At 45.9% G+C, this 26,133-nt stretch overlaps 1 protein-coding gene across 1 annotated transcript in view; it reads right to left on the reverse strand.

Annotated features, from left to right (window-relative positions):
* RAB4A (RAB4A, member RAS oncogene family) overlaps positions 1-21,566 on the reverse strand; it is a gene marked incomplete at its 3' end in the record, with an annotated part of 47,519 nt that extends 25,953 nt beyond the window's left edge. Inside the window, exon 1 of the mRNA XM_082853839.1 lies at positions 21,472-21,566. Within this exon, the coding sequence (XP_082709965.1) occupies positions 21,472-21,502 (31 nt within the window). The 5' untranslated portion in view covers positions 21,503-21,566. The remainder of the gene's footprint in view (positions 1-21,471) is intronic.
* Between the last annotated feature and the right edge of the window lie 4,567 nt (positions 21,567-26,133).

Here is a 26,133-nt window from a genome sequence, read left to right on the forward strand (position 1 = left end):
AAAGCAATCTATAAATTTAGTGCAATCCCTATCAAATACCCATGACATTTTTCACAGAACAAGAATAACAATCCTAAGATTTATATGGAACCAAAAAAGACCCATAATTGCCAAAGCAATCCCGAGGAAAAAGAACAAAGCTGGAGGCATAACCCTTCCAGCCTTCAGACTATACTATAAAGCTATAGTAATCAAAACTGTGGTATTGGCACAAAAACAGACATATAGCCCAATGCAATAGAACAGAGAGGCCAGAAATAAACCTACAGTCAATAAATCTATGACAAAGGAGACAAGAATATACAGTACAGAAAACAGTCTCTTCAACAAGTGGGGTTGAGAAAGCTGGACAACTACATGTAAATGAAATCAGAACACTCCCTCACACCATATACAAAAATAAACTCAAAATGGTTTAAAGACCTAAATATAAGACATGACACCATAAAACTCCTAGACGAGAACATAGGCAAGACATTCTTGGACATAAATGGTTGCAATATTTTCTTAGAAATAAGAAATAAAAGCAAAAATAAACAAATGGGACCTAATCTATCTTAAAAGCTTTTGCACAGCAAAGGAAACCATCAATGAAATGAAAAGATAACCTACAGACTGAGAGAAAATATTTGCAAATAATGAGACCAACAAGGGGTTAATCTCTAAACTATACAAACAGCTCATGCAGCTTAATATCAAAAAAACAAACAACCCAATCAAAAAATGGGTGGAAGATCTAGATAGACGTTTCTCCAAAGAAGACATACAGATGGCCAACAGGCACATGCAAAGATGCTCAGCATCACTGATCATCAGGAAAATGCAAATCAAAACCACAATGAGGTACCACCTCACACTGGTCAGAATGGCCATCACCAAAAAGTCTACAGAAGGGGGCTTCCCTGGTGGCACAGTCGTTGAGAATCTGCCTGCTAATGCAGGGGACACGGGTTCGAGCCCTGGTCTGGGAGGATCCCACATGCCATGGAGCAACTAGGCCCGTGAGCCACAACTACTGAGCCTGTGCGCCTGGAGCTTGTGCTCGGCAACAAGAGAGGCCGCGATAGTGAGTGGCCCGCGCACCGCGATGAAGAGTGGCCCCCGCTTGCCACAACTAGAGAAAGCCCTCGCACAGAAACAAAGACCCAACACAGCAAAAATAAATAAATAAAATTAGTAAACTCCTACCCCCAACATCTTAAAAAAAAAAGTCTACAGGAGGAGCTTCAAGACGGCAGAAGAGTAAGATGCGGATATCACCTTCCTCTCCGCAAATACATCAGAAATACATCTACACGTGGAACAACTCCTACAGAACACCCACTGAACGCTGGCAGAAGACCTCAGACCTCCCAAAAGGCAAGAAACTCCCCACGTACCTGGGTAGGGCAAAAGAAAAATGAATAAACAGAGACAAAAGAATAGGTACGGGACCTGCACCAGTGGGAGGGAGCCGTGAAGGAGGAAAGGTTTCCACACACTAGGAGCCCCTTCGCTGGCGGAGACTGCGGGTGGCGGAGGGGGGAAGCTTCAGGGCCGTGGAGGAGAGTGCAGCCACAGGGGTGCGGGGGGCAAAGCGGAGAGATTCCTGCACAGAGGATCGGTGCCGACCAGCACTCACCAGCCCGAGAGGCTTGTCTGCTCCCCCGCCGGGGCGGGCGGGGCTGGGAGCTGAGACTTGGGCTTCGGTCGGAGCGCAGGGAGATGACTGGGGTTGGTAGCGTGAACACAGCCTGCAGGGGGCTAGTGCGCCACAGCTGGCCGGGAGTCCGGGAAAAGCGTGGAGCTGCCGAAGAGACAAGAGACTTTTCTTCCCTCTTTGTTTCCTGGTGCGCGAGGAGAGGGGATTCAGAGCGCTGCTTAAAGAAGCTCCAGAGACGGGCGCGAGCTGCGGCTTAAAGTGCAGACCCCAGAGACGGGCATGAGACGCTAAGGCTGCTGCTGCTGCCACCGAGAAGCCTGTGTGCGAGCACAGGTCACTATCCACACCCCCCTTCCGGGGAGCCTGTGCAGCCCGCCACTGCCAGGGTCCCGGGATCCAGGCACAACTCCCACAGGAGAACGCACAACGTGCCTCAGGCTGGTGCAACGTCACGCCGCCTCTGACGCCGCAGGCTCGCCCCACACTCCATGCCCCTCCCTCCCCCTGGCCTGAGTGAGCCACAGCCCCCGAATCAGCGGCTCCTTTAACCCCGTCCTGTCTGAGCGAAGAACAGACACCCTCCGGCGACCTACACGCAGAGGCGGGGCCAAATCCAAAGCTGAACCCCGGGAGCTGTGCGAACAAAGAAGAGAAAGGGAAATCTCTCCCAGCAGCCTCAGGAGCAGCGGATTAAAGCTCCACAATCAACTTGATGTACCTGCATCTGTGGAATACCTGAATACACAACGAATCATCCCAAATTGAGGAGGTGGACTTTGGGAGCAACGATATATACATTTTTTCCCCTTTTTTTTTTTTTTGAGTGTCTATGCTTCTGTGTGTGATTTTGTCTGTATAGCTTCGCTTTTACCATTTGTCTGTTTTTTTATTACTTAAAAATTTTTTTTCTTAATAATTATTATTTTTAATAACTTTATTTTATTTTACTTTATTTTATCTTCTTTCTTTCTTTTTTTCCTCCCTTTTATTCTTAACCGTCTGGAGGACAGGCTCTTGGTGCTGCAGCCAGGAGTCAGTGCTGTGCCACTGAGGTGGGAGAGCCAACTTCAGGACACTGGTCCACAAGAGACCTCCCAGCTCCACGTGATATCAAATGGCAAAAATCTCCCAGAGATCTCCATCTCAACGCCAAGACTCAGCTCCACTCAATGACCAGCAAGCTACAGTGCAGGACACCCTATGCCAAACAACTAGCAAGACAGGGACACAACCCCATCCATTAGCACAGAGGCTACCTAAAATCATAATAAGGCCACAGACACCCCAAACCACACCACCAGATGTGGACCTGCCCACCAGAAAGACAAGATCCAGCCCCATCCACCTGAACGGCACTCATCCCCTCCACCAGGAAGCCTACACAACCCACTGAACCAACCTTAGCCACTGGGGACAGACACCAAAAACAATGGGAACTACGAACCTGCAGCCTGTGAAAAGGAGACCCCAAACACAGTAAGATAAGCAATATGAGAAGACAGAAAAACACACAGCAGATGAAGGAGCAAGGTAAAAACACACCAAACCTAACAAATGAAGAGGAAATAGGCAGTCTACCTGAAAAAGAATTCAGAGTAATGATAGTAAAGATGATCCAAAATCTTGGAAATAGAATGGAGAAAATACAAGAAACGTTTAACAAGGACCTAGAAGAACTAAAGAGCAAACAAACAGTGATGAACAGGCAGAAGAACGGATCAGTGACCTGGAAGATAAAATAGTAGAAATAACTACTGCAGAGCAGAATAAAGAAAAAAGAATGAAAAGAATCGAGGACAGTGTCAGAGACCTCTGGGACAACATTAAATGCACCAACATTCAAATTATAGGGATCCCTGAAGAAGAAGAGAAAAAGAAAGGGACTGAGAAAATATTTGAAGAGATTATAGTTGAAAACTTCCCTAATATGGGAAAGGAAATAGTTAATCAAGTCCAGGAAGTGCAGAGTCCCATACAGGATAAATCCAAGGAGAAACATGCCAAGACACATACTAATCAAACTATCAAAAATTAAATACAAAGAAAAAATATTAAAAGCAGCAAGGGAAAAACAAGAAATAACCCATAAGGGAATCCCCATAAGGTTAACAGCTGATCTTTCAGCAGAAATTCTGCAAGCCAGAAGGGACTGGCAGGACATATTTAAAGTGATGAAGGAGAAAAACCTACAACCAAGATTACTCTACCCAGCAAGGATCTCATTCAGATTTGATGGAGAAATTAAAACCTTTACAGAGAAGCAAAAGCTAAGAGAATTCAGAACCAGCAAACCAGCTTTACAACAAATGCTAAAGGAACTTCTCTAGGCAGGAAACACAAGAGAAGGAAAACACCTACAATAATAAACCCAAAACAATTAAGAAAATGGTAATACGAACATACATATAGATAATTACCTTAAATGTAAAAGGATTAAATGCTCCAACCAAAAGACATAGACCGGCTGAATGGATACAAAACCAAGACCCATATATATGCTGTCTACAAGAGACCCACTTCAGACCTAGGGACACATACAGACTGAAAGTGAGGGGATGAAAAAAGATATTCATGGAAATCAAAAGAAAGCTGGAGTAGCAATTCTCCTACCAGACAAAATAGACTTTAATACAAAGACTATTACAAGAGACAAAGAAGGATACTACATAATGATCAAGGGGTCAATCCAAGAAGAAGATATAACAATTGTAAATATTTATGCACCCAACATAGGAGCACCTCAATACATAAGGCAAATACTAACAGCCATAAAAGGGGAAATCGACAGTAACACAATCATACTAGGGGACTTTAACACCCCACTTTCACCAATGGACAGATCATCCAAAATGAAAACAAATAAGGAAACACAAGCTTTAAAGGATACATTAAACAAGATGGACTTAATTGATATTTATAGGACATTCCATCTAAAAACAACAGAATACATATTCTTCTCAAGTGCTCATGGAACATTCTCAAGGACAGATCATATCTTGGGTCACAAATCAAGCCTTGGTAAATTTAAGAAAATGGAAACCGTATCAAGTATCTTTTCTGACCACACTGCTATGAGACTAGATATAAATTACAGGGAAAAATCTGTAAGAAATACAAACACATGGAGGCTAAACAATGCACTACTTAATAACCAAGAGATGACTGAAGAGATCAAAGAGGAAATAAAAAAATACCTAGAAACAAATGACAATGAAACCACAATGACGCAAAACCTATGGGATGCAGCAAAAGCAGTTCTATGAGGGAAGTTTATAGCAATACAATCCTACCTTAATAAACAAGAAACATCTCAAATAAACAACCTAACCTTACACCTAAAGCAATCAGAGAAAGAAGAACAAAAAAACCCCCAAAGTTAGCAGAAGGAAAGAAATCATGAAGATCAGATCAGAAATAAATGAAAAAGAAATGAAGGAAATGATAGCAAAGATCAATAAAACTAAAATCTGGTTCTTTGAGAAGATAAACAAAATTGATAAACCATTAGCCAGACTTATCGAGAAAAAAAGGGAGAAGACTCAAATCAATAGATTAGAAATGAAAAAGGAGAAGTAACAACTGACACTGCAGAAATACAAAGGATCATGAGAGATTACCACAAGCAACTCTATGCCAATAAAATGCGACAACCTGGAAGAAATGAACAAATTCTTAGAAATGCACAACCTGCCGAGACTGAATCAGGAAGAAATAGAAAATATGACCAGACCAATCACAAGCACTGAAATTGAAACTGTGATTAAAAATCTTCCAATAGGCTTCCCTGGTGGCGCAGTGGTTGAGAGTCTGCCTGCCGATGCGGGGGACACGGGTTTGTGCCCCGGTCTGGGAGGATCCCGCGTGCCGCGGAGCGGCTGGGCCCGTGAGCCATGGCTGCTGAGCCTGCGTGTCCGGAGCCTGTGCTCCGCAATGGGAGAAGCCACAGCAATGAGAGGCCCGCACACCGCAAAAAAAAAAAAAAAAAAAAAAAAAAAAAAAATCTTCCAACAAACAAAAGCCCAGGACCAGATGGCTTCACAGGTTAATTCTATCAAACATTTAGAGAAGAGCTAACGCCTATCCTTCTCAAACTCTTCCAAAATATAGCAGGGGGAGGAACACTCCCAAACTCATTCTATGAGGCCACCATCACCCTGATACCAAAACCAGACAAAGACGTCACAAAGAAAGAAAACTACAGGCCAATATCACTGATGAACATAGATGCAAAAATCCTCAACAAATACTAGCAAACAGAATCCAACAGCACATTAAAAGGACCATACACCATGATCAACTGGGGTTTATTCCAGGAATGCAAGGATTCTTCAATATACACAAATCAATCAATGTGATATACCATATTAACAAACTGAAGGAGAAAAACCATATGATCATCTCAATAGATGCAGAGAAAGCTTTCGACAAAATTCAACACCCATTCATGATAAAAACCCTCCAGAAAGTATGCATAGAGGGAACTTTCCTCAACATAATAAAGGCCATATATGACAAACCCACAGCCAACATCGTCCTCAATGGTGAAAAACTGAAACCTTTTCCACTAAGATCAGGAACAAGACAAGGTTGCCCACTCTCGCCACTATTATTCAACATAGTTTTGGAAGTTTTAGCCACAGCAATCAGAGAAGAAAAAGAAATAAAAGGAATCCAAATTGGAAAAAAAGAAGTAAAGCTGTCACTGTTTGCAGATGACATGATACTCTACATAGAGAATCCTAAAGATGCTACCAGAAAACTACTAGAGCGAATCAATGAATTTTGTAAAGTAGCAGGATACAAAATTAATGCACAGAAATCTCTTGCATTCCTATACACTAATGATGAAAAATCTGAAAATGAAATTAAGAAAACATGCCCATTTACCTTTGCAACAAAAAGAATAAAATATCTAGGAATAAACCTACCTAAGGAGACAAAAACCTGTATGCAGAAAATTATAAGACACTGATGAAAGAAATTAAAGATGATACAAATGGATGGAGAGATATACCATGTTCTTGGATGGGAAGAATCAACATTGTGAAAATGACTTTACTACCTAAAGCAATCTACAGATTCCATGCAATCCCTATCAAACTACCAATGGCATTTTTCACAGAACTAGAACAAAAAATTTCACAATTTGTATGGAAACACCAAAGACCCTGAATAGCCAAAGCAATCTTGACAATGAAAAACGGCGCTGGAGGAATCAGGCTCCCTGACTTCAGACTCTACTATAAAGCTACAGTAATCAAGACAGTACGGTACTGGCACAAAAAAACAGAAATATAGATCAATGGAACAGGGTAGAAAGCCCAGAGATAAACCCACACACATATGGTCACCTTATCTTTGATAAAGGAGGCAAGAATATACAGTGGAGAAAAGACAGCCTCTTCAATAAGTAGTGCTGGGAAAACTGGACAGCTACATGTAAAAGAATGAAATTAGAACACTCCCTGACACCATATACAAAAATAAACTCAAAATGGATTAAAGACCTAAATGTAAGGCCAGACACCATCAAACTCTTAGAGGAAAACATAGGCAGAACACTCTATGACATAAATCACAGCAAGATCCTTTTTGACCCACCTCCTAGAGAAATGGAAATAAAAACAAAAATAAACAAATGGGACCTAATGAAACTTAAAAGCTTTTGCACAGCAAAGGAAACCACAAACAAGACTAAAAGACAACCCTCAGAATGGGAGAAAATATTTGCAAATGAAGCAACTGACAAAGGATTAATCTCCAAAATATACAAGCAGCTCATGCAGCTCAATATCAAAAAAAAACCCAAACAACCCAATCCAAAAATGGGCAGAAGACCTAAATAGACATTTCTCCAAAGAAGATATACAGATTGCCAGCAAACACATGAAAGAATGCTCAACATCATCAATCATTAGAGAAATGCAAATGAAAACTACAATGAGATATCATCTCACACCGGTCAGAATGGCCATCATCAAAAAATCTAGAAACAATAAATGCTGGAGAGGGTGTGGAGAAAAGGGGACCCTCTTGCACTGTTGGTGGGAATGTAAATTGATACAGTCACTATGGAGAACAGTATGGAGTTTCCTTAAAAAACTAAAAATAGAACTACCATACGACCCAGAAATTCCATTACTGGGCATATACCCTGAGAAAACCATAATTCAAAAAGAGTCATGCACCAAAATGTTCATTGCAGCTCTTTTTACAATAGCCAGGACATGGAAGCAACCAAAGTGTCCATCAACAGATGAATGGATAAAGAAGATGTGGCACATATATACAATGGAATATTACTCAGCCATAAAAAGGAATGAAACTGAGTTATTTGTAATGAGGTGGATGGACCTAGAGACTGTCATACAGAGTGAGGTAAGTCAGAAAGAGAAAAACAAATACCGTATGCTAACACATATATATGGAATCTAAAAAAAAAAAAAGAAAAAAATGATCAGAAGAACCTAGGGGTAAGACGGGAATAAAGATGCAGCCCTACCAGGGAATGGACTTGAGGATATGGGGAGGGGGAAGGGTAAGCTGGGATGAAGTGAGAGAGTGGCATGGATATATATACACTACCAAACGTAAAATAGATAGCTAGTGGGAGACAGCCGCAAAGCACAGGGAGATCAGCTCAATGCTTTGTGACCACCTAGAGGGGTGGGATAGGGAAAGTGGGAGGGAGGGAGATGCAACAGGGAAGAGATATGGGGACATATGTATATGTATAACTGATTTACTTTGTTATAAAGCAGAAACTAATACACCATTGTAAAGCAATTATACTCCAATAAAGATGTTAAAAAAAAGTCTACAAATAACAAATGCTGGAGAGGGTGTGGAGAAAATGGAACCCTCCTACACTGTCGACGGGAATGTAAATCTGTGCAACCACTATGGAAAAAAGTATGGGGGTTCCTCAAAAACTAAAAATAGGGCTACCATATGATCCAGCAATCCCACTCCTGGGTAGATATCCAGAAAAGACAAACTCTAATTTGAAAAGATACATGCACCCCAATGTTCATGGAAGCATTATGTACAATAGCCATGATATGGAAGCCACCCAAGTGCCCATCAACAGACAACTGGATTAAGAAGATGTGGTATATATGTACAATAGAACATTCCTCAGCCATAAAAAAGCATGAAATATTGCCATTTGCAGCAGCATAGAGAATAATACACTTAGTGAAGTAAGTCAGACAAATATTATTGTGATATCACTTGTATGTGGAACCTAAAGAATAGTACAAATGAATCTATATACAAGAGAGAAACAGGCTCACAGACATAGGAAATAAACTTATGGTTATCAAAGGGGAAAGAGGGAGGGAGAGGGATAAATTAGGAGGTGGGGCTTAACAGATACAAACTACTATACGTAAAATAGATAAGCCACAAGGATTTACTCTATAGCACAGGGAACTATATTCAATATCTTGTAATAACATATAATGGAAAAGAATCTGAAAAAATATATAAATGAATCGCTTTTCTATACACCTGAAACTAATACAATATTGTAAATCAACTGTAATTCAATAATTAATTAAAAAATCAAACAACCCAGTTAGAAAATGGGCATAAGACATGAAGAGGCATTTCACTGAAAAGGAGATACAAATGGCAAATAAACACATGAAAATATATTTAAGGTCATTAGCCAATAATTAGAAAAATGTAAATAAAACCATAATAAGGTATCACTACACATTAACAGAAAGGCTAAAATAAAAAGTAGTGACAACACCAAATGCTGGCCAGGCTGTGCAGAAACTAGATCACTCATACGTTGCTGGTAGAAATATAAAATGGTGCGGTGAACTGGAAAATAGCTTGACAGTTTCTCAAAAAAACTAAACAAGCAACCACCAGATGACTCAGCAACTGCACTTCCAGGCATTTATCCCAGAAAAATGAAGACTTATGTTCACATAAAACCCTGTACATGAATGTTTGTAGCAGCTTTATTTGTAATCGCTAAAAACTGGAAAGAACCCAGATGTTCTTCAACAGGTGACTGGTTAAACAAATTAGTACATTCAGACCAAGGAACAGTACTCAGCAATAAAGAGGAGTGAACCGTTCACACATGCGATAAGCTGGATGGACCGCCAGAGGATTATGCTGTGTGAAGAAGTCAATCCCAGAAGATTACACACTGCATGAGTCCACTTACAGAACGCTCCTGAAACAGATGAACAGATGAGCGGTTGCCAGGGCCTAGGGAGGGGTGGGGGCAGGGAGGAAGAGTATGAGCCTTTAAAGGGTGCAGGAGAGATCTCTGTGCTGATAGAAGTGATCTGTATCGGTAGCCATGGCAACATCAAAATCCTGGTTATCTTACGACCATTTTGCAACGTTCCCACTGCGGGCAACAGGGGAAAGGGTCCGTGAGATCTCTATTTTTTCTTAAACCTATGAATCTATCATGATCTCAAAATAAAAAGTTCTATAAAGAAATGAAAGAATAGGTGGTATTATCAGACAGTGATTCTGTAAGTTGACTCTGCAGATCCCACACTGAAAGGACCACTGAAGGGTGTGCTTCAAGGAGGACGTGGTACCAGAGGGAGGGACCGGCAGGTGAGATGCGAGGCTGTGTGTCCTGTTATTTTCCGTCTGGAGATACATGTGTTTGGTTGACACAAACACGACCAAGCACCACAACCGGCAATGACTTATTCCCTGTAGGTGACAAGGATCCAACTTACGAAGAGTTTCCGTTAAACTCCTCCTGTTGACGAGGGGCTCTGGATTTCACAGGCTTCCTCGGAGCTGAGTGGCATCATCTACAAAACCTGGCACTCTCTCCTCGGGGCGTGAGGTTGGCTGGTTTTTCACAGCAGTGAGGCTTTCACTCACGAGGCCCATATCCATGGGTTTGGTAGAAAGTACGCTCGCTGGCTTTACTGATTTCTTTTGTTTTTATGATCTGCGGTTGTTTTTTTTCCCCCCTCTTTCCTTGCTGGAAGTTGGATGACATACACATTGCATATCATGTATGTTTTATATGACAAGTGTACAGTGCTTAACAGCTACAAAAAAGGCTTACCAGGAGCAGGTAACTAGGCATGTTACAGAGTAATTTATGGGGGGATGTGTAGGGCACATTGTTAGGTTGTATATGATAACTAATTGTGAGCTAAGTAATCATGTCTACTTCAGTTGGATGTGATGTTGTTCTACTACAGTCGATGTCACTTTGCTCAAAATCACAAAGAAATTTTTTGCATCCGACTTATGATCATTATGAGGGTTTCCTCAGAATGAGCTAAGCTTGAGGGTGGGGGAAAGAGCATATCCCAAAATAGAAAACCTAAAAGGGATATACGCTACTAATGTATTGTTAATTTTGCATGAGAAATGTTAAATGAGGTAACAGGAAAGGTATTGAATAATTAGAAACCAGTCTTGGGCAAAAGTCAGTCATTGAGGAACACGGACAAAATTGGATCAGGAAAAAATGGCCTCCGCTGAAGCAGCTAACACAAAGCCAAAGGATTAACTCCATGGGGGAAACCTCATTTGGAACCTACTGACTTTTCTTTTTTTTTTTTGCGGTACGCGGGCCTCTCACTGTCGTGGCCTCTCCCGTTGCGGAGCACAGGCTCCGGACGCGCAGGCTCAGCGGCCATGGCTCACCGGGCCCAGCCGCTCCGCGGCATGTGGGATCTTCCCGGACCGGGGCACGAACCCGTGTCCCCTGCATCGGCAGGCGGACTCTCAACCACTGCACCACCAGGGAAGCCCTACTGACTTGTTTTTACACTCATTTCAAGCAACCTCCAATTTCCCGGACCACAGCAGATCGGCAGCACATGCTACAGTATGACTGTGGCTACAGGGACAGTAACGAGTGATGGGGAGCCGGGCACCGGGCCAGAAAGGGGCACTAAGAGCCCCGCACATCCGCTCCACCACTGACCTTCAGCCTCAAGAAAATCAAGTCACGCTGAGTAGACCAGATGGCCTCTGCCTTCCTTGTTTCTCCAAGTACTGGTTCTGCTTTTAAGGTTTCCAGAGGTCAGAAAGGAAGCAAAGGTGGATGACAGCCTTGACTGCGGGATTCATTCCGTGTATTCCACTTCCTGGCAGAAAAGGCGCTGGGACAGTGGGTCGGTCATCTGAGAAGGGGTCCTGGGTTTCCGGCTTAGGGACCAGCTGGTCAGTGATACCAACAACTGAGGTAAGAAAGCCTGAAGGTTCTGAGGACGTATCCATGTTGTGGGTGCAGATTCAGAGATCACACTTCAAATGCCGACGACCATGGAGGAGATCTGGGCAGGTGGCTCCTCTAAGTGCTGTGAACGGAAGCTCGGTAAGGTCACCCCCAGCACCCCGAGGTAAGCCAGGCCACTGGAGCTGGGGCCAAGGGTGGGCTGCTGAAGGGCGGGGGATGCGAGAGGCTGCAGATAAAAAGCGCTGGCAGCTCTGACCAGAGCTTGGCTGGGATGGAAAGAAGGGCCAGGTCAGTGAGGGGAGAGTGCAGTGTGGATGCCAGCAGGTGGGAAGTGACCAGCGGAAAAGGGATGACTGGTGACACACGTCCCTAAGCCTTGAGAGATGAGGTGTGAGGCAGGAGGCAGGGCTTAGTGTCCGCCGCGACAGAGACCTCCTTTCTTGAGTCAGCAGGACCAGGGCTAAGGTGAGGTGTGGAGGTGAAGACAGGCGGAGAAGGGGCGGCAGGGCAGGGAGTCTCCTCGGCACGGCACCTTCCTCTTCCTGTCACCTGGTGGAGGTGAGCTGAGGGCTTGAGATCAACGAAAGTTTAAAACAGCAGATGCAGAGGAAAAGCGAGCCAGCCAGGAGAGAGGGAAGGGTGGCCAGGCACCCTGAGCACCCAGCCGGATGCACAGGCCATCCGTCTACAGAGGTCTCAATCGGAGAAGAGCTTTGCCCGCAGTGCAGCGGGCAGGGCAGATGGTGGGGAACCAGGGCCGGGTCACAGTGCGCGCGCAGCTGAGGAAGAGGCGAAGGAAAGGCGTGGGCGCACGTGGGTGCTCATCGCCCCAAAAGAAGAGGCTGGGAGCCCGCAGCTCCTAAGGGGGAGGGCGGGGGAGGGTGACCGGGACGGGGCATGTGACAACGTCCAGAGAGCAGCCGGGGACGTGAGGGCCTCAAAGTGGGGGCAGAAGAGAAGGCGGAGAAGGGGACAGGCAACGACATCGAGGAACTGAGAATCCAAGCAGGGACCCCGCCGTCGCCCAGGGTGGACGAGGGGCTGTAGTAGAGAGCGGGACCCCAGACCAGGGGACCTTGGGGGGTAAGGAACAGCCCCGGGGACACCAGGGAACAGCAACAAGGAGGACAAAGTGCCGCACAGAACATCAGATGACATGTAGTGCTTCCAAAAAAAACCAATTCTGGTTCACTGGGCAGCGGGAGTCAAGCAGCAAAACCCTTGGTGGAGCGTTGGCTTAGGCGAGGCAGCCGGTCTGGGTGGCAGGAGAGCAGTGACCTATGGATGGCGGCGCGACAGGTGGCGAGCAGCCTGGCTGGTGGCAGCGGCACTGGGGCTTTGCCTGAGCCTGAGTTAAATGACGGCAGAGAGGAGCTGTCACACGGTGGGTTTAACATTCTCAGCACAGACCCCAGGGGCTGCTCAAGGTCACGGACAGGCTCTGAGACTGTGCGGACACGCTCGTGTGGGTCAGACCCACTGGGGGCCTGAGGTTCCTTCGCAGGTGAGTGAGCCTGGCCAGCGACCCAGCATCAAAACCGCAAGTTCTTAGGTGATACCTACTTGATGTAATAATATGAAAAAAAAAAAGAAAAAAAGAAAAGGAATTCTTCTCCTAAAGTAGAAACTGCCCAGAAAAGGAAGTTGGCGTCCAGTGAAGCAGACAGAAATGAAGAGACCTAATAAAAAAACAATTATCCTTAACCAGGAAATAAGTTTGAATACTTTAAAGAGTAGAATGTTAAATCTGATTGAGGTATACGAGAGGATAAAATTATATGAAGAAATAAGGGCAAGCTGTTTGTCAAAATGTTTCAGAGAACACTCCAACTGGGGTAATGAAAAGAGAAAAGTTGAACAGTAATTTCTGTATTTGAGGATTCATACAGAAAACGTGTCTTTCTGAACTACAACTTTGGAGAAAGCCTCGAGTACCATAATAGTATCTGCAATTTTAGAGATTACACAGCAATGAAAGCACCCCATGTGAACGGGAAAGGTCTCCGGCATTAGTTCAGAAGGTACCGGCTTCAGCGCCCACCTCCCAATTGTGTCCTGAGTTAGAGATCGATTCTGACTCGTATCAAACATCCAGTGTGTGTCTAGCACATGCACTAGAGCAATGAGATCCAGGGGGTCATCAGTGATCAGAGACGAAATGGAGGAGAAGGATTTCAAAATTACGTACAAGTTTATGACAAAATTACTCAAGGTGTTAATTTATGAAAAGCGGGGAAACAGCAATGGCCACCAAATAACTGACTTCCATTCCCCGTCCCCCCCCCCCCCCCGCAAAGTATGAGTGGTTCTGAAGGTAAATGGTTAAAGGTAAAGTGGTTCTGAAGGTAAATGTTAGTCTTCAAAACACCAAATATTTTTATCAGCTTCACAGAGACAATGAGAACTAAGGTCAAAGGCAAGTATATTGTGTCTGCAAAATAACAAGAGAAATTTCGCTCTTCCTAAGAAGATCAGGTTTTCCCATCTGTGCTCGCCCACGGTGGAGGTCCGTGCTCTTTCCACAACTCTGCTGCGTCCTCCCCATTGGAGAAGGGACATCTAAGTCTGTCCTCTACTTCAGGAAAATCACTAACTGGAAGAAACAAGTTCAAACTGAACCACAGCTGAGATTTTTTGGAGACTAGGAGGCACTGCTGCGGTAGATGTTGTCTGCCTAACAGCCTTCCCGCAAGGAGTCACAGTAACGTCGGGAAACAGGACCCCAGAACTCCAGGACAGGCACTGTTTTTATAAACCGATTCCCAGGCCCCTTCTCCCTTCCTGAGACTAGATTAGAAACACAGGTTTCAGCTAAAGAGAGCAAGGCATTACCCTGCCTGTAACTGGTCCAGGGCAGGCACTTGACCTAACTTGGTCCAATCAGATGGGGATGACTTTATTTCATAAACATGGGAAAGTACTCCTCTTTTCTATGGATGTAAACAAGGAAGGGTACCCAGATTACAAACAGTAGCCGTTTTCTGGCTCAGGGGATGAGGATAATACAGCCAGAGGAGAGAGATGTTAAAAATTTAGGTCCTTGCTGACATGGCTGAGCTTCTGAATCAACCAGCCCTGAAACCTCATCTATAGCTATTTTCAAAAATACATGTTCAAACTCAACAAGAAGAGTGCACTAGAATGAATTCCGACAGACCAATACCTGAATAAAGTGCTCTAAAATGAAAAAAAAACACTTTCATATTACCTATGCCACTTGCAGCTGGAAACCTTCCACCTGAGAAAATGACCAAAAGAGCTAACAATCCATTATCTATTGAACACAAGTTTTCTTTTAAGCATAATTTCTAAAAAATTTTATTTTTGATCATGTAGAGTCAATTTATAATCAGAAGGTGGTTAAGTAAACATGGATTTAGAACCAGGGGAGTGCATTCAACGAATGTATTTAATAACTACCAACTGCCGGGCATTTGAATGTTTGGTGAACACAGATTCCGGTCACCTGGTGTCTGTCCCCAGGGTGGGAAGAAGTCTGCCTGGGCCCAGGGCAGGGTGCCAGCCTCCCTGAAGTGCCTGATGGACACACTGAGGCTTGCCCCTGGGCTCTTGCACCTGCAGGCCAGCCAGCTGCCATACGACCATCATGTTCTCTCTGCAGGTGCAGTTACGTTCAAATGGGCAGCGGTCAAGGGCTACTGCCCCGGAAACAAAGCAATGGTGCCTCTGCAGCCCTCAGCTCCAACCGCTGGGAGCTGATTTCAGATGTGACTTCCCAAGGGAAGTCCATTCTCAAAAAGGATGCCTGTGTGACCTCTTTGGAGAGGTTTTAATTAGAATTGCATTTATATTACATACAATGTAAAAAACTGGTAGACTTCTACCATAAAGAAAAGAGTTAAACTACATCTTCCAGTCAGCTTTTCTATTCATCCTGACATTTTGTTTCACATCCTGTAACTGAGAGGAAAATATACCACCTCCCCAGTGGAATCAAAGTGAAGGTTCATTCAACATTCCCTGACGGCTGTCCAGGGGCTGGTCACAGCATGGGGGACAGAAAGTCATGCAAGCAGTCCCCTGCTTTCAAAGAGCTTACGGTCTAGTCTTGAAAGAGATGTGCTTTGCCACCATCAAGAGTTGACTGAATTGCAAAATCCATCCGCCAGTCCCCACAGGCAGCAAAGCTGGGTGTTTATTTTATGAGGACTCCTATCATAACCCGTGTAAGCAAGTGAACCAGAGAAACTTCTGTAACGAAGCGAGCACGTGGCACGTAACAGTATTTTAAATTACAACGAAGGAGGGAAAGATGCTGTGTTTTTAAGTCCGCAGTCTCTTCTGGAAGATTAAAACTTCACATTTGAAAAATGATAAACCTCCCTCTAAAATACATCGTCTCATTCATAAAGTATCAGCACTTTATGAATGGTGTCCCTCCCCCCCATTTCTAAATATGAGCTGCTTTTTACGACTTCTTAACTGCCCAAAACACAGCATATAAGAGAAATAGGAAGACTCAGAAGGCCGAGGTCACTACGTGTTGCCATATAAGCAATTACTGCTCTGTAGCGTAGTGCAGGGTTGCATCTAGCTGTGGCAGAGCAATCAAGCATGATCCCAGGTGTCACAACCGTCATCATCAGGGATTTAGTTATTGGCCAAACCTCTCTCAATGTAAACTTATTTTTGTTTAGAAAGCTTAGTGGGGATTACAAAGGAAGACAATTTGTAGACAGACAGTGCTCGTTTGACTTATGTGTTATGCTGTAGTACCCTATCCTCTACAACTGCCTTGCTTGATACGCCTTTAGACAATAGTATCCTGCCCATCATTTTAGCTTTTGATTCATATTCACAGCTACAGAGAAGCAAAAGTCTTCTTTAAACACATGGAACTCAGTCCATTACCAAGATGAGACTGGCAGAGAAAGCTGTGACGTCCAAAGACAAGAGTTACAGACAGGACACAGAGGAATCACAGGTTTTCCCTCAAGCTATTTCCACTGGCGAGTATTCTAATGGATTTGTTAGAAATGGGGGAAAAAATCTATTACATCAGTCTGAGCAATCTCTAATGGATGGTTTAGGAGAAAAAAAAAATCAAAGAAACTTCAGCTTTCTTCTCATTCCAAAAAAATATTCAGAGCAAAGATCATCTCTTAGGCAAATGGGTACCTGGGGAATAGCAACGGGTAATTAGTTGGGTTTGGGACATGGGGTAGGCTACCTCTAGGCCATCCACATGCAATAGGTAGGTAGGGAGTTGAAAACAAGGTATTTAGCTTGAGGGACTGATGTGGCTAGAAATATTTAGGAGACTTCAGAGAAAGGCAAATGACAGGCAAGGATTGGAATGCTTTATAGTTCAAATGACCATGAAAAATTCTCATAAACTTCTGATTTTCCAAAGAACAATGTTTTCAAAGTTCTAGGGCCTGGAGGCATTGTACAGAATAGTGTCCTGATATGCAGTTGTGGTCCTTGGACCAACAGTGCATGCACAGCCTGGGAGCTGGGCAGGTGCAGAAGTGAATATGCAAAACCAGAATCTGCATCTTAACACACCAGGGGGCTCGGGGCACATGAGGTTGAGAACCACGGTGGTTGTAGTGTTCCCCAAACTTTGGTTCTTGTTCACCAATTTTCAATGGTGAGAAAAAGAAAAATACAAACATTTAAAACGATAAATGTATTCAATTTAGAGAAATGTTCTTTATTCTGATGTTACATGCTTCCTTTGTTGACATTTTTTACATGCCCTGTCTAACAGAACACAGTAATGGCAATTTAGGTGATTTCCCTAACAGCAAGTTTTTTCACACTTCATTGGAACCAGATGACTCTGAAGACGTTATTTCCTTTGCCTAGAATGTTCTCCTCACTCCACTTTGCTTTATCAAGCCTGAATTTCTCCCTGAATCATATTTTGACTACCAACGCCTATGTATTAGTTTCCTACTATGGCTGCTATAACAAAATGCCACAAACTGGATGGCTTATTTTGTAGTATCATAGTTCTAGGTTAGAAGTCCAAAGTCAAGGTGCTGGCAGGGCCAGGCTCTCTCTGAGGATGCCAGGGAAGGACCCTTCCTTGCCTCTTCCTAGCTTCTGGTGGCTGCCGGCCATCCTTGGTGGTCCTGGGCTTGCAGTCACATCACTTCGACTTCAGCCTGTCTTTACATCACATTTTCCCTCCATGTGTCTATATCAAATTCCTCTCAACCTATAAGGATGCCAGTCATTGAATGAGAGCTCACCCTAATCCAACATGACCTCATCTGAACCTGATTACATCAGTAAAGACCCTATTTCCAAATAAGGTCACATCCACAGGTTGCCTGGGCTTAGGACCTGAACTTGAACATACCTTTTAGGGGACACAATTCAACCCACAGCAGCCTATAGTGATAACATTCTAAAAAGAACATGTCCTGATAATTCTCAAAGTTACATGTCAAGTGTTGTAATACTTTCAAAATAAAGCACAAAATAAAAATATTGAGTATATACTGTATCACTAATAAAACTAGTATATGACCAACAATTTGTGTCCTGGCTTCATAAATTGTTGTCACTGTAGAACGCATAAAGTCCAGTGTGTACAGAGATTTGGCTTAGACTTTTCCTCACTCTCAAACTGCCTCGGCCCTTACTTTTTTTTTTTTTTTAATTTCTAGCATCTTCTACACCAGGGGTCCCCAACCCCAGGGCTGCGGACCATTACCGTCCGTGGCCTGTTGGGAATTGGGCGGCACAGCAGGAAGTGAGCGGTGGCGAGCAAACAAAGTTTCATCCGCAGCTCCCCATCGCTCCCCGTCACTCCCCGGTGCTCCCCGTCGCTCCCCGTCACTGGCATTACCGCCTGAACCCTCCCCGCCCCCTCGTCCATGGAACAACTGTCTTCCACAAAACCGGTCCCTGGTGCCAAAAAGGTCAGGGACCGCTGTTCTACACCACTTACGCTTCTCAGCTCCTTTCTGAACATCACTGCTTGATACTACCTATTCAGTTCGTTCGTTTTGTCTCACAGATCTTGGTATCAGAAATTAAAGGCAATTTCTGATCAGCCAGTCTGGAGCTCCTTGGGAAGCCCCAAGCCATACTAAGTGGCCAGAGCATTAAGAATGCTGTGGATCTAACAATGTCTGGGAAACACTGTTTCGGTTTAGGGATATTCAGAGGGAGGGTTTCAATCAGAAACCTATGTGTTCGAGATTTCAATGTTGTATTACAATATTAAGTAAAGTATTACATAACATATGTTATTCATGTGGTTGGTGCTTTCAGAGCAGCAAAATACTGAACACTATTCAGTCCCTGGCAGGTGAAATACTGCCTTAATAAGCGAAAAGGCAAGTAGACAGAGCTCATTAACAGTACACTGGTAAGCAGTGGTTCTTTATGTTTCATCGTATACCTGTCAAGCTAGAGAGACTCCTCTTCCAGAAGGGAGAAAATGAGCACAGAGTACAAAGGAATTTAAAGATTAGGCAAAACATTCCTTTACCAGCTACCTAACAGGCAAACGTCCAGAAGCAGGGAACCTGACTGTTTTCCTTTTGGGAACCAATGCTGTGCCAATCTACCAATGATAAGTGAAGGTGATAGCTTAGGACTTGGTTTGGGGTGACTTTTATTTTGGGTTGGCACTTTCAAGTGCCACATTTGCTCTTCCTAAAACTAATTTCTATGAGTTTCTTCTACTAGAGGGAAGGATTAAATTCAGTTAGTTAAAAGTAAAAAACAGGGCTTCCCCGGTGGCGCAGTGGTTGAGAGTCTGCCTGCCGATGCAGGGGACACGGGTTCGTGCCCCGGTCCGGGAAGATCCCAAATGCCGCGGAGCGGCTGGGCCCCGTGAGCCACGGCCGCTGAGCCTGCGGGTCTGGAGCCTGTGCTCTGCAATGGGAGAGGCCACAACAGTGAGAGGCCCGCGTACCGCAAAAAAATAAAAAATAAAATAAAAATAAAAAACATATTTGGCAGGTACCATGAAATAAGAACACTAAAGGTCAAAGCCTGATGAACAGAATCTGATCAGTTAACCCGTGATGCTTGATGAGCTCTGTCTGAAGTGGAGATGCCAGATTTTACCAACGTTATTGCTTCATATGACACAACTGAAGAACAAAATCTCTAGCTTCCCATATTCCTCCTAACTCATAACCCCACTTGGTTTCCTACTTGGACTTTCCACCCCTCCCATGTGCTCCTTTCTCCGGGTCAGAGGAAAAAACAAAGTGTGGGCAAAGGAGCGCTTGAAAATAAAGAAAAAGCAAAAGCATAACCAAAACTTGCTGGAGAAATGGATTTTCTTTAGGAAACCTGACTGTGGTTCTCTACAGACAGAGGCAGACCACGTGGATGTGACAGGTGCTGTAGCATCAGAAGCTCCCATGACACTGATCCTTACAAGCCAGGGACGTCCTGTCGGACTTCCTAAGCCTTCTAGGAACAGCCATCCTGCTCCCAGCGTTACCAAGAACAGGGCAGGTACCAGTCACAGGAGTGGCTGAAGGTGAAGCAAATGCCCAGGGGCCAAGGGGCCTCAACCACACTCCTCTAACAGGGACCCTGGATCCCTCAGGGCCTGGGTATGTGCGCACTGGTTAACGCCTCCCTGGCCTGGGTCTGGGTCAGGTTTCTTTCTAACATACCTTCAGAGACCACATTCCTTCAGAACTCCTGCCTTAAGTTTTTAACATTCATTAGTATCATACCTGGATTAACATTGTATCCCCCCCTGGACCGTAAACTCCCTGAGAGCAGCGCAGTGCCGGTGGGTACCTTGTAGTGTTGGAAACCATGCCGGCCCATAAAGCCGGTTCACACCTATCTGTTGATGGGAAAGGGGGCAGCATGTCAGGACACACGGAGGAGACACGACTGATTTGACGAGAAGTAATGGTTTTGAACTTGAGCCCCTCCCTGGGACTGTAAAGTCCAAATCAGACTTAATCTGAGAATGCACACATCTGAGAGTGATTCCAGACTGGTGAACACCTCATCAACCTTGATACAAAGCAGAAGTGTACTATGTTGTTTATTTTTACCACGCAGGACAAAAACAAACACAGTTTATGAATTGGGAAGGCTTTCGTTTATTTAAAAAAAAAATCTCTTTTGGGTGCCTTCAGGTGTGGGTGCTACAGAGGAAGCAAAGATCAAGCAGACTGGGCTGTGCTTCGGAGGTGCTTATGGTCTTAAAAAGACACGTTTATAAAGAGCCATCACGCAGCCTGAAAAGTCTCTGGAAATAGAAATGGATGAACTTGCCTATCGATAAGTCCTTGTAATTTCAGTGCAAAGGAAGACTTCCAATCTAGGAAAGCTCAAAGTGCAATAGCCGAGGAGCACACTCAACTGCAGGCGTCGCCTCAAGTCCTTCACATCCCTTGCTAGGGACAATATCGCAGATAAGCCGAGTCTCCAACTGGCTTCCCAAACCCTGACTACTGATATCAGACTAAGAAAGGGAAACCCTACCGGCGTGAACGCGGAGAACCAGCAAGAGGACACTCGGAGAAGCAGATCACGTAGACTGGCCACACTCGGCCGGCCGGCGCCCCGCCGCCCGCGCCCACCCCACCCCGGCCCGCAAGGCCGGGCCCCCAGCACCCCACCCTGGCCCGCAAGCCCGGGAACCCGCGCCCCGGCCCGCGCCCCCGCCTCGTACCGTAGGTCTCGGACATGGCCGTCTGCGACATCTTGGGAGCGGCTCCGCCTCTCGCGGGGCACCGTCTGCAGCTCCGCCGGGCCGGCGGCAGGGAAGCCGGGTCGTCGGCCGCGCCTTGGTGGGGAACGCCACGGGCAGAGGACCGGAGGAGGGAGGGGCCCGCGGTCCCCACGGCAACTGCCTGCCACTCCGCGGCTGCGGCCCCGCCAGACTGTCCGCTCCGCGCAGGCGCACGGCCCCGCCCCCCCACCGGTCAGGACGCGGCGGAGCGGGCAGGGGAGGAGGGAAAGGGCGCGAGGCCCGGCCCCCAATGTGGTCGCGCGTGCGCGCGGGGAGGCCGGGGCGGGGAGGGCCGATGGGCGCCGAGGATCAGGGTCGGCGCGCGGGGAGGGCGGAGCGCGGGGCGGGCGGCGCGCGGGGGGCGCGGCGCGCGGGGGGGGCGGCGAGGGGAGGGCGGTCCGCAGGCCTGGGGGTGACGGGGTGGGCACAGGGGCTGGGACAGCGGGGTCCTTCCTCGCGCAGAGGAGGCAAAGTGCCTGCACTGGCGAGGAAGGCAGCGCTTTACCAGGTTGGCCGCCTCGGTAAAGACTTGGTCGTCGTCATCTGGGGCGCTCGGCCGGGGAAGGACTTACTCCGCGCTGGAATGATCAACCCGGGGGACGGGTTGAATGTGTAACTAGGAGGCCGTGCGTGGCCTCAGGTGTCCAGCTGGAGGCCAGCCCTGCGGGCGGGGAGGCAGGCTGACCTGCCGGGGCCGTCGCCGCTGGGGCCGAGCTGGCTTCTGGGGGAAACTGACAGAAGCTTAGGACGTACCGGTTCCAAAAAGTCCCCAGAAGACTGTAGACGTTGGCCCCCCTGCACCTCACTTTAGGGAATGTGGCCTTTGGGCAGGAAGCATCTCTGGGCTCTCAGCCGCGGACGCATTTTTACGGGTACGAGTCGTTGGTTGAATATTTTGATTTAAGGAGCACAACTGAATTCAGAATCCCCTTCTGTTGGAAATGCAGCGATAAACATTTACTGAGAAGAGATTTTTGGTTGGGATTTTGCTCCATCGGAGCATGACCAGGGCCACGTGGTATCTCATAAGACCCAACCTTGTTCAAAAGACACAGTAGAATACTAAAAATATGCCCTGGCTAAGCTCCCAAGCGACTTGGATGGTGGGGAAAATGCCAGGAAATGCATTTTATTCAAGCCCATGTGGCTTTGTCCTCCAAATTGGCATCAGACCTTCCCGAGATCTTCCCCTCCCCTCCAAAGGCTATCTGGCTCGGCATTTTACTCTTCTGTCTGATGCTAGCAGAAAAGAGATATCCTTGCTTCTAAATCACAGAGGAGGCCCCATCCTGAAATGTGGTGGGAACTGTAATTTCCTGGAATTCTTTTGTATATATCCCTTGTTCAGTGGCTGGGACACTTTGTTGTTTTCTCATCTGGCTTTGTGCAAGTTAGGTTTGATTTGCACTCCTGTGTATAGCAGACTGACTCTGATTAGAGCTATTTCAGAAGAAAGACAGTGATCCCATTCTTTACATCTAAGGCTTCTTCCTGTCAGGAACTTCTGTGGATAATAAGAAAGGAATCACTGAGTTATCGAAACTGGACCTTGTGATTTGTGAAACCTGGACAGAGTGATAGAAATTAAGCGACTGTTTCAAAGCTGAGAGCAGTTTTCTTTACTGTGGAAAACGAATGCTTAGATAGGCCTATGGAAAAGACTATTTGTTTTGGAAAAACCACCCAGAGAAGCCATTTTTGTTCTAGTTTGCAAATACAAAGCCAAATATCACAACTTGAAAGGGAAGTACTCAAGAGCTGAGGTTGGAAGGAGCCCAACTTCCTTGAATAATAATGGGAAAGATGATTTGCATCTCAGCAGCATTGGATCTTTGAGAGAAAATACATTTCTCCTAAATATTCTTGGAGACTTCTTTGATTCTGAGGTACCCTTGATTGTGTGGAAGGGAAACTTACTGCAAAATTAATTTGTGTTCTCTCCAGTTATTTTCTCCTTTCTCTTCAGGGGAGCCTTCCAAAATCCTAGGCACATCGGAAATTTGTCTAATGGAAATGAAGGGAGAAGGATTTCTTCCAAAGTAGGTCTTGCCCACCCCTCCTCAGGTCAGTGGGCCTGGAAGCACCTGGTACTTTCCTTTTTGCTCCCTGGCAGTGTGTCACATTTGACGAGCAATTAGGAGCCTCAGGGGCTGCAGCCTCACAAGGAGTCCTATACCCCAGGACTGGCAGAGGCCCACATGGGTAGGGGCCGTTGTATCTCTGGAGGAACCAGTGGGGACAGATGGGCTCCTAGACAAGGGCCAGACCTAGAACGGCGGCCTGGTCCCCTGGAGGGGAGCCTTAGAAAGGGCTCGGGATGAGAATCCAGCATGACCCTGACATTCTGGGGGGCGGTGACACTGGGAACAAAGGGACGTGGCATCCTTGGCGGGGGCACTGGTCACAGTCTCTGTGTCACTGTGATTTTCCTTGATAACTGAAGGAGGTGGGGGACAGGAGCCAACCTGTGTCTGAGTATTCGGTGACTCAGCAATACCTGGGTGATGCTGTGAGAGGCATTGAGCTCTGCACAGGTCGGTGGAGGCTTGAAACGGAACCTTAGTTAGACACCCAGGCTGCTGACACTTGTGACACGTAATTCATGTCTTCAAGGTGGAAGAGACCTCGGAGGCCACTGGACAGGTTTGCCTTCTAGTGCCAAACAGAACTTCCACTGTAATGGGACCTGTGTGGTGTCGGGGTACTCAGTCAGGATGGGCTAAGTTAGCTGTAGTAACAAAGGTGTCCCAACATACATGCAGTCCATCGCTCACTCAGACTGCCTGCTGCACTCATGCTGGCAGAGGCTCAGCTCCACCTGGCATTGGTAGACCCAGGGTGCCCCAAGTCTCAGCTACACATGCTCCTGCTGTCTCTTGGGCACCACATGCATTAGCTCGTGAGGACCCCTTCAGGAACTGATAGAATCACTTTCATTGACATTTTGCGGGACACAGCAAGTGACGTGGCCACACCTAATGTCAGAGCACACAATGTCGTTACTGCTGCAGAAGGAGAGAAGGGGGTACGTGGAGAGATGTGACATCCCCCCCGCCCAGGAGGTCTCGCCTGTGCAGGCAGCTCATCCCGCTTTTATTTTAAACAAGTTGTTGAAGTGTAACTGAAATTTAAAGCACACGCTTTGATAATTTCTGGTATCTGTGTATACCTGTGGTCACTACGACTGGGGTGTCACTGCTTCCAGGCCTTTAAGGTGGACAGAAGCATTTTTTTTTTTTTGTGATTCTATTTTGCCTGCTGTTTGCTTATTAGGAATAACTGCTTGTGAGGTTATCTGAGTGGTTGTGTTAGAGCTTATAACCGGGTCTTCGCCTCACCACTGGCCACCTGCCATTCCTGGCAGCCCCCCCCCACCCGTGCTGCTGTGGCTCTTCTACCCCCATATTTCTCACACGCCCCACATATGCTGTTATTATTTCTGCTTTAAGCGGCAATTTCCTCTGTTTTTAAAATTGTGGTAAAATACACATAGAACTGACCATCAACCGTCTGCCTTGAAGAGTTCCGTTCAGAGGCATTCGGCCCCTTGGTGTCCGTGGGGGAATGGGTCCCAGCAGCCCCTGCAGATACCAAAGTCCACGGATGTTCAAGTCCCTTAGATAGGATGGCATGGTGCAGTTGACCCTCTGTTTCCGTAGTTCCACAGCCACAGATTCAACCAGCCACAGAGAGAAATTTCAGTCCATGGTTGGCTGAATCTGTAGATGCGAAGCCCATGAATATGGAGAGTCCACTGTGTATTTATGGAAAAAAATCCATGTATAACTAGACCCACGCAGTTGAAACCTGCACTGTTCGAGGGTCACCTGTATTCACATTGTACGACCATCACCACCCTCCATCCGCAGAACTCCTTCCATCTTGCGGAAATGTAACTCTGCACCCTCCGCTCCCATTCCCCTCCCCCTGCCTCCTACAACCACCGTTCCATTTCTCGGTCTGTAAATTTGACTGCTCTGGGGACCTCATGTGAATGCAATCACACGGTTGTCCTTGGTGACAGGCTTATTTCACGGAGCATCGTGTCCTTCAGATTCAGCCATGTTGTAGCATGTGTCAGAATCTCCTTCCTGTATATTCCACTGTATGTTTTTACCACATTTTCCAGCAAATTCCCTTTTCAATAGGTTTAAACAGTAAGACCCAACATCTCATATTGAGCCCATAGGTAGCATATCTAGGACTCCTCAGCCCTCGGTGTGAATGCACGTCTCCACTTGCTGTCATTTCCCTTTTGCCGGAAGGACTTCCCTCAGGTCTGTGGGTGATGAATTCTTTCAGCTTTTGTATATCTAAAAAATTTTTTTTTTTTTTTTTTTTTTTTTTTGGCATTATGCGGGCCTCTCACTGTTGTGGCCTCTCCCGTTGCGGAGCGCAGGCTCAGCGGCCATGGCTTACGGGCCCAGCCGCTCCGCAGCATGTGGGATCTTCCCGGACCGGGGCACGAACCCGTGTCCCCTGCATCGGCAGGCGGACTCTCAACCACTGCGCCACCAGGGAAGCCCTAAAAAAATATTTTTTTATCTCTGTTTTTGAATGATATTTTTGCTAAGTTTCAATTTCTAAATTAATGGGGTTTTT

The sequence above is a fragment of the Leucopleurus acutus genome (assembly GCF_964270905.1).
Source record: "Leucopleurus acutus genome assembly, chromosome: 14".
NCBI lineage: Eukaryota > Metazoa > Chordata > Mammalia > Artiodactyla > Delphinidae > Leucopleurus > Leucopleurus acutus.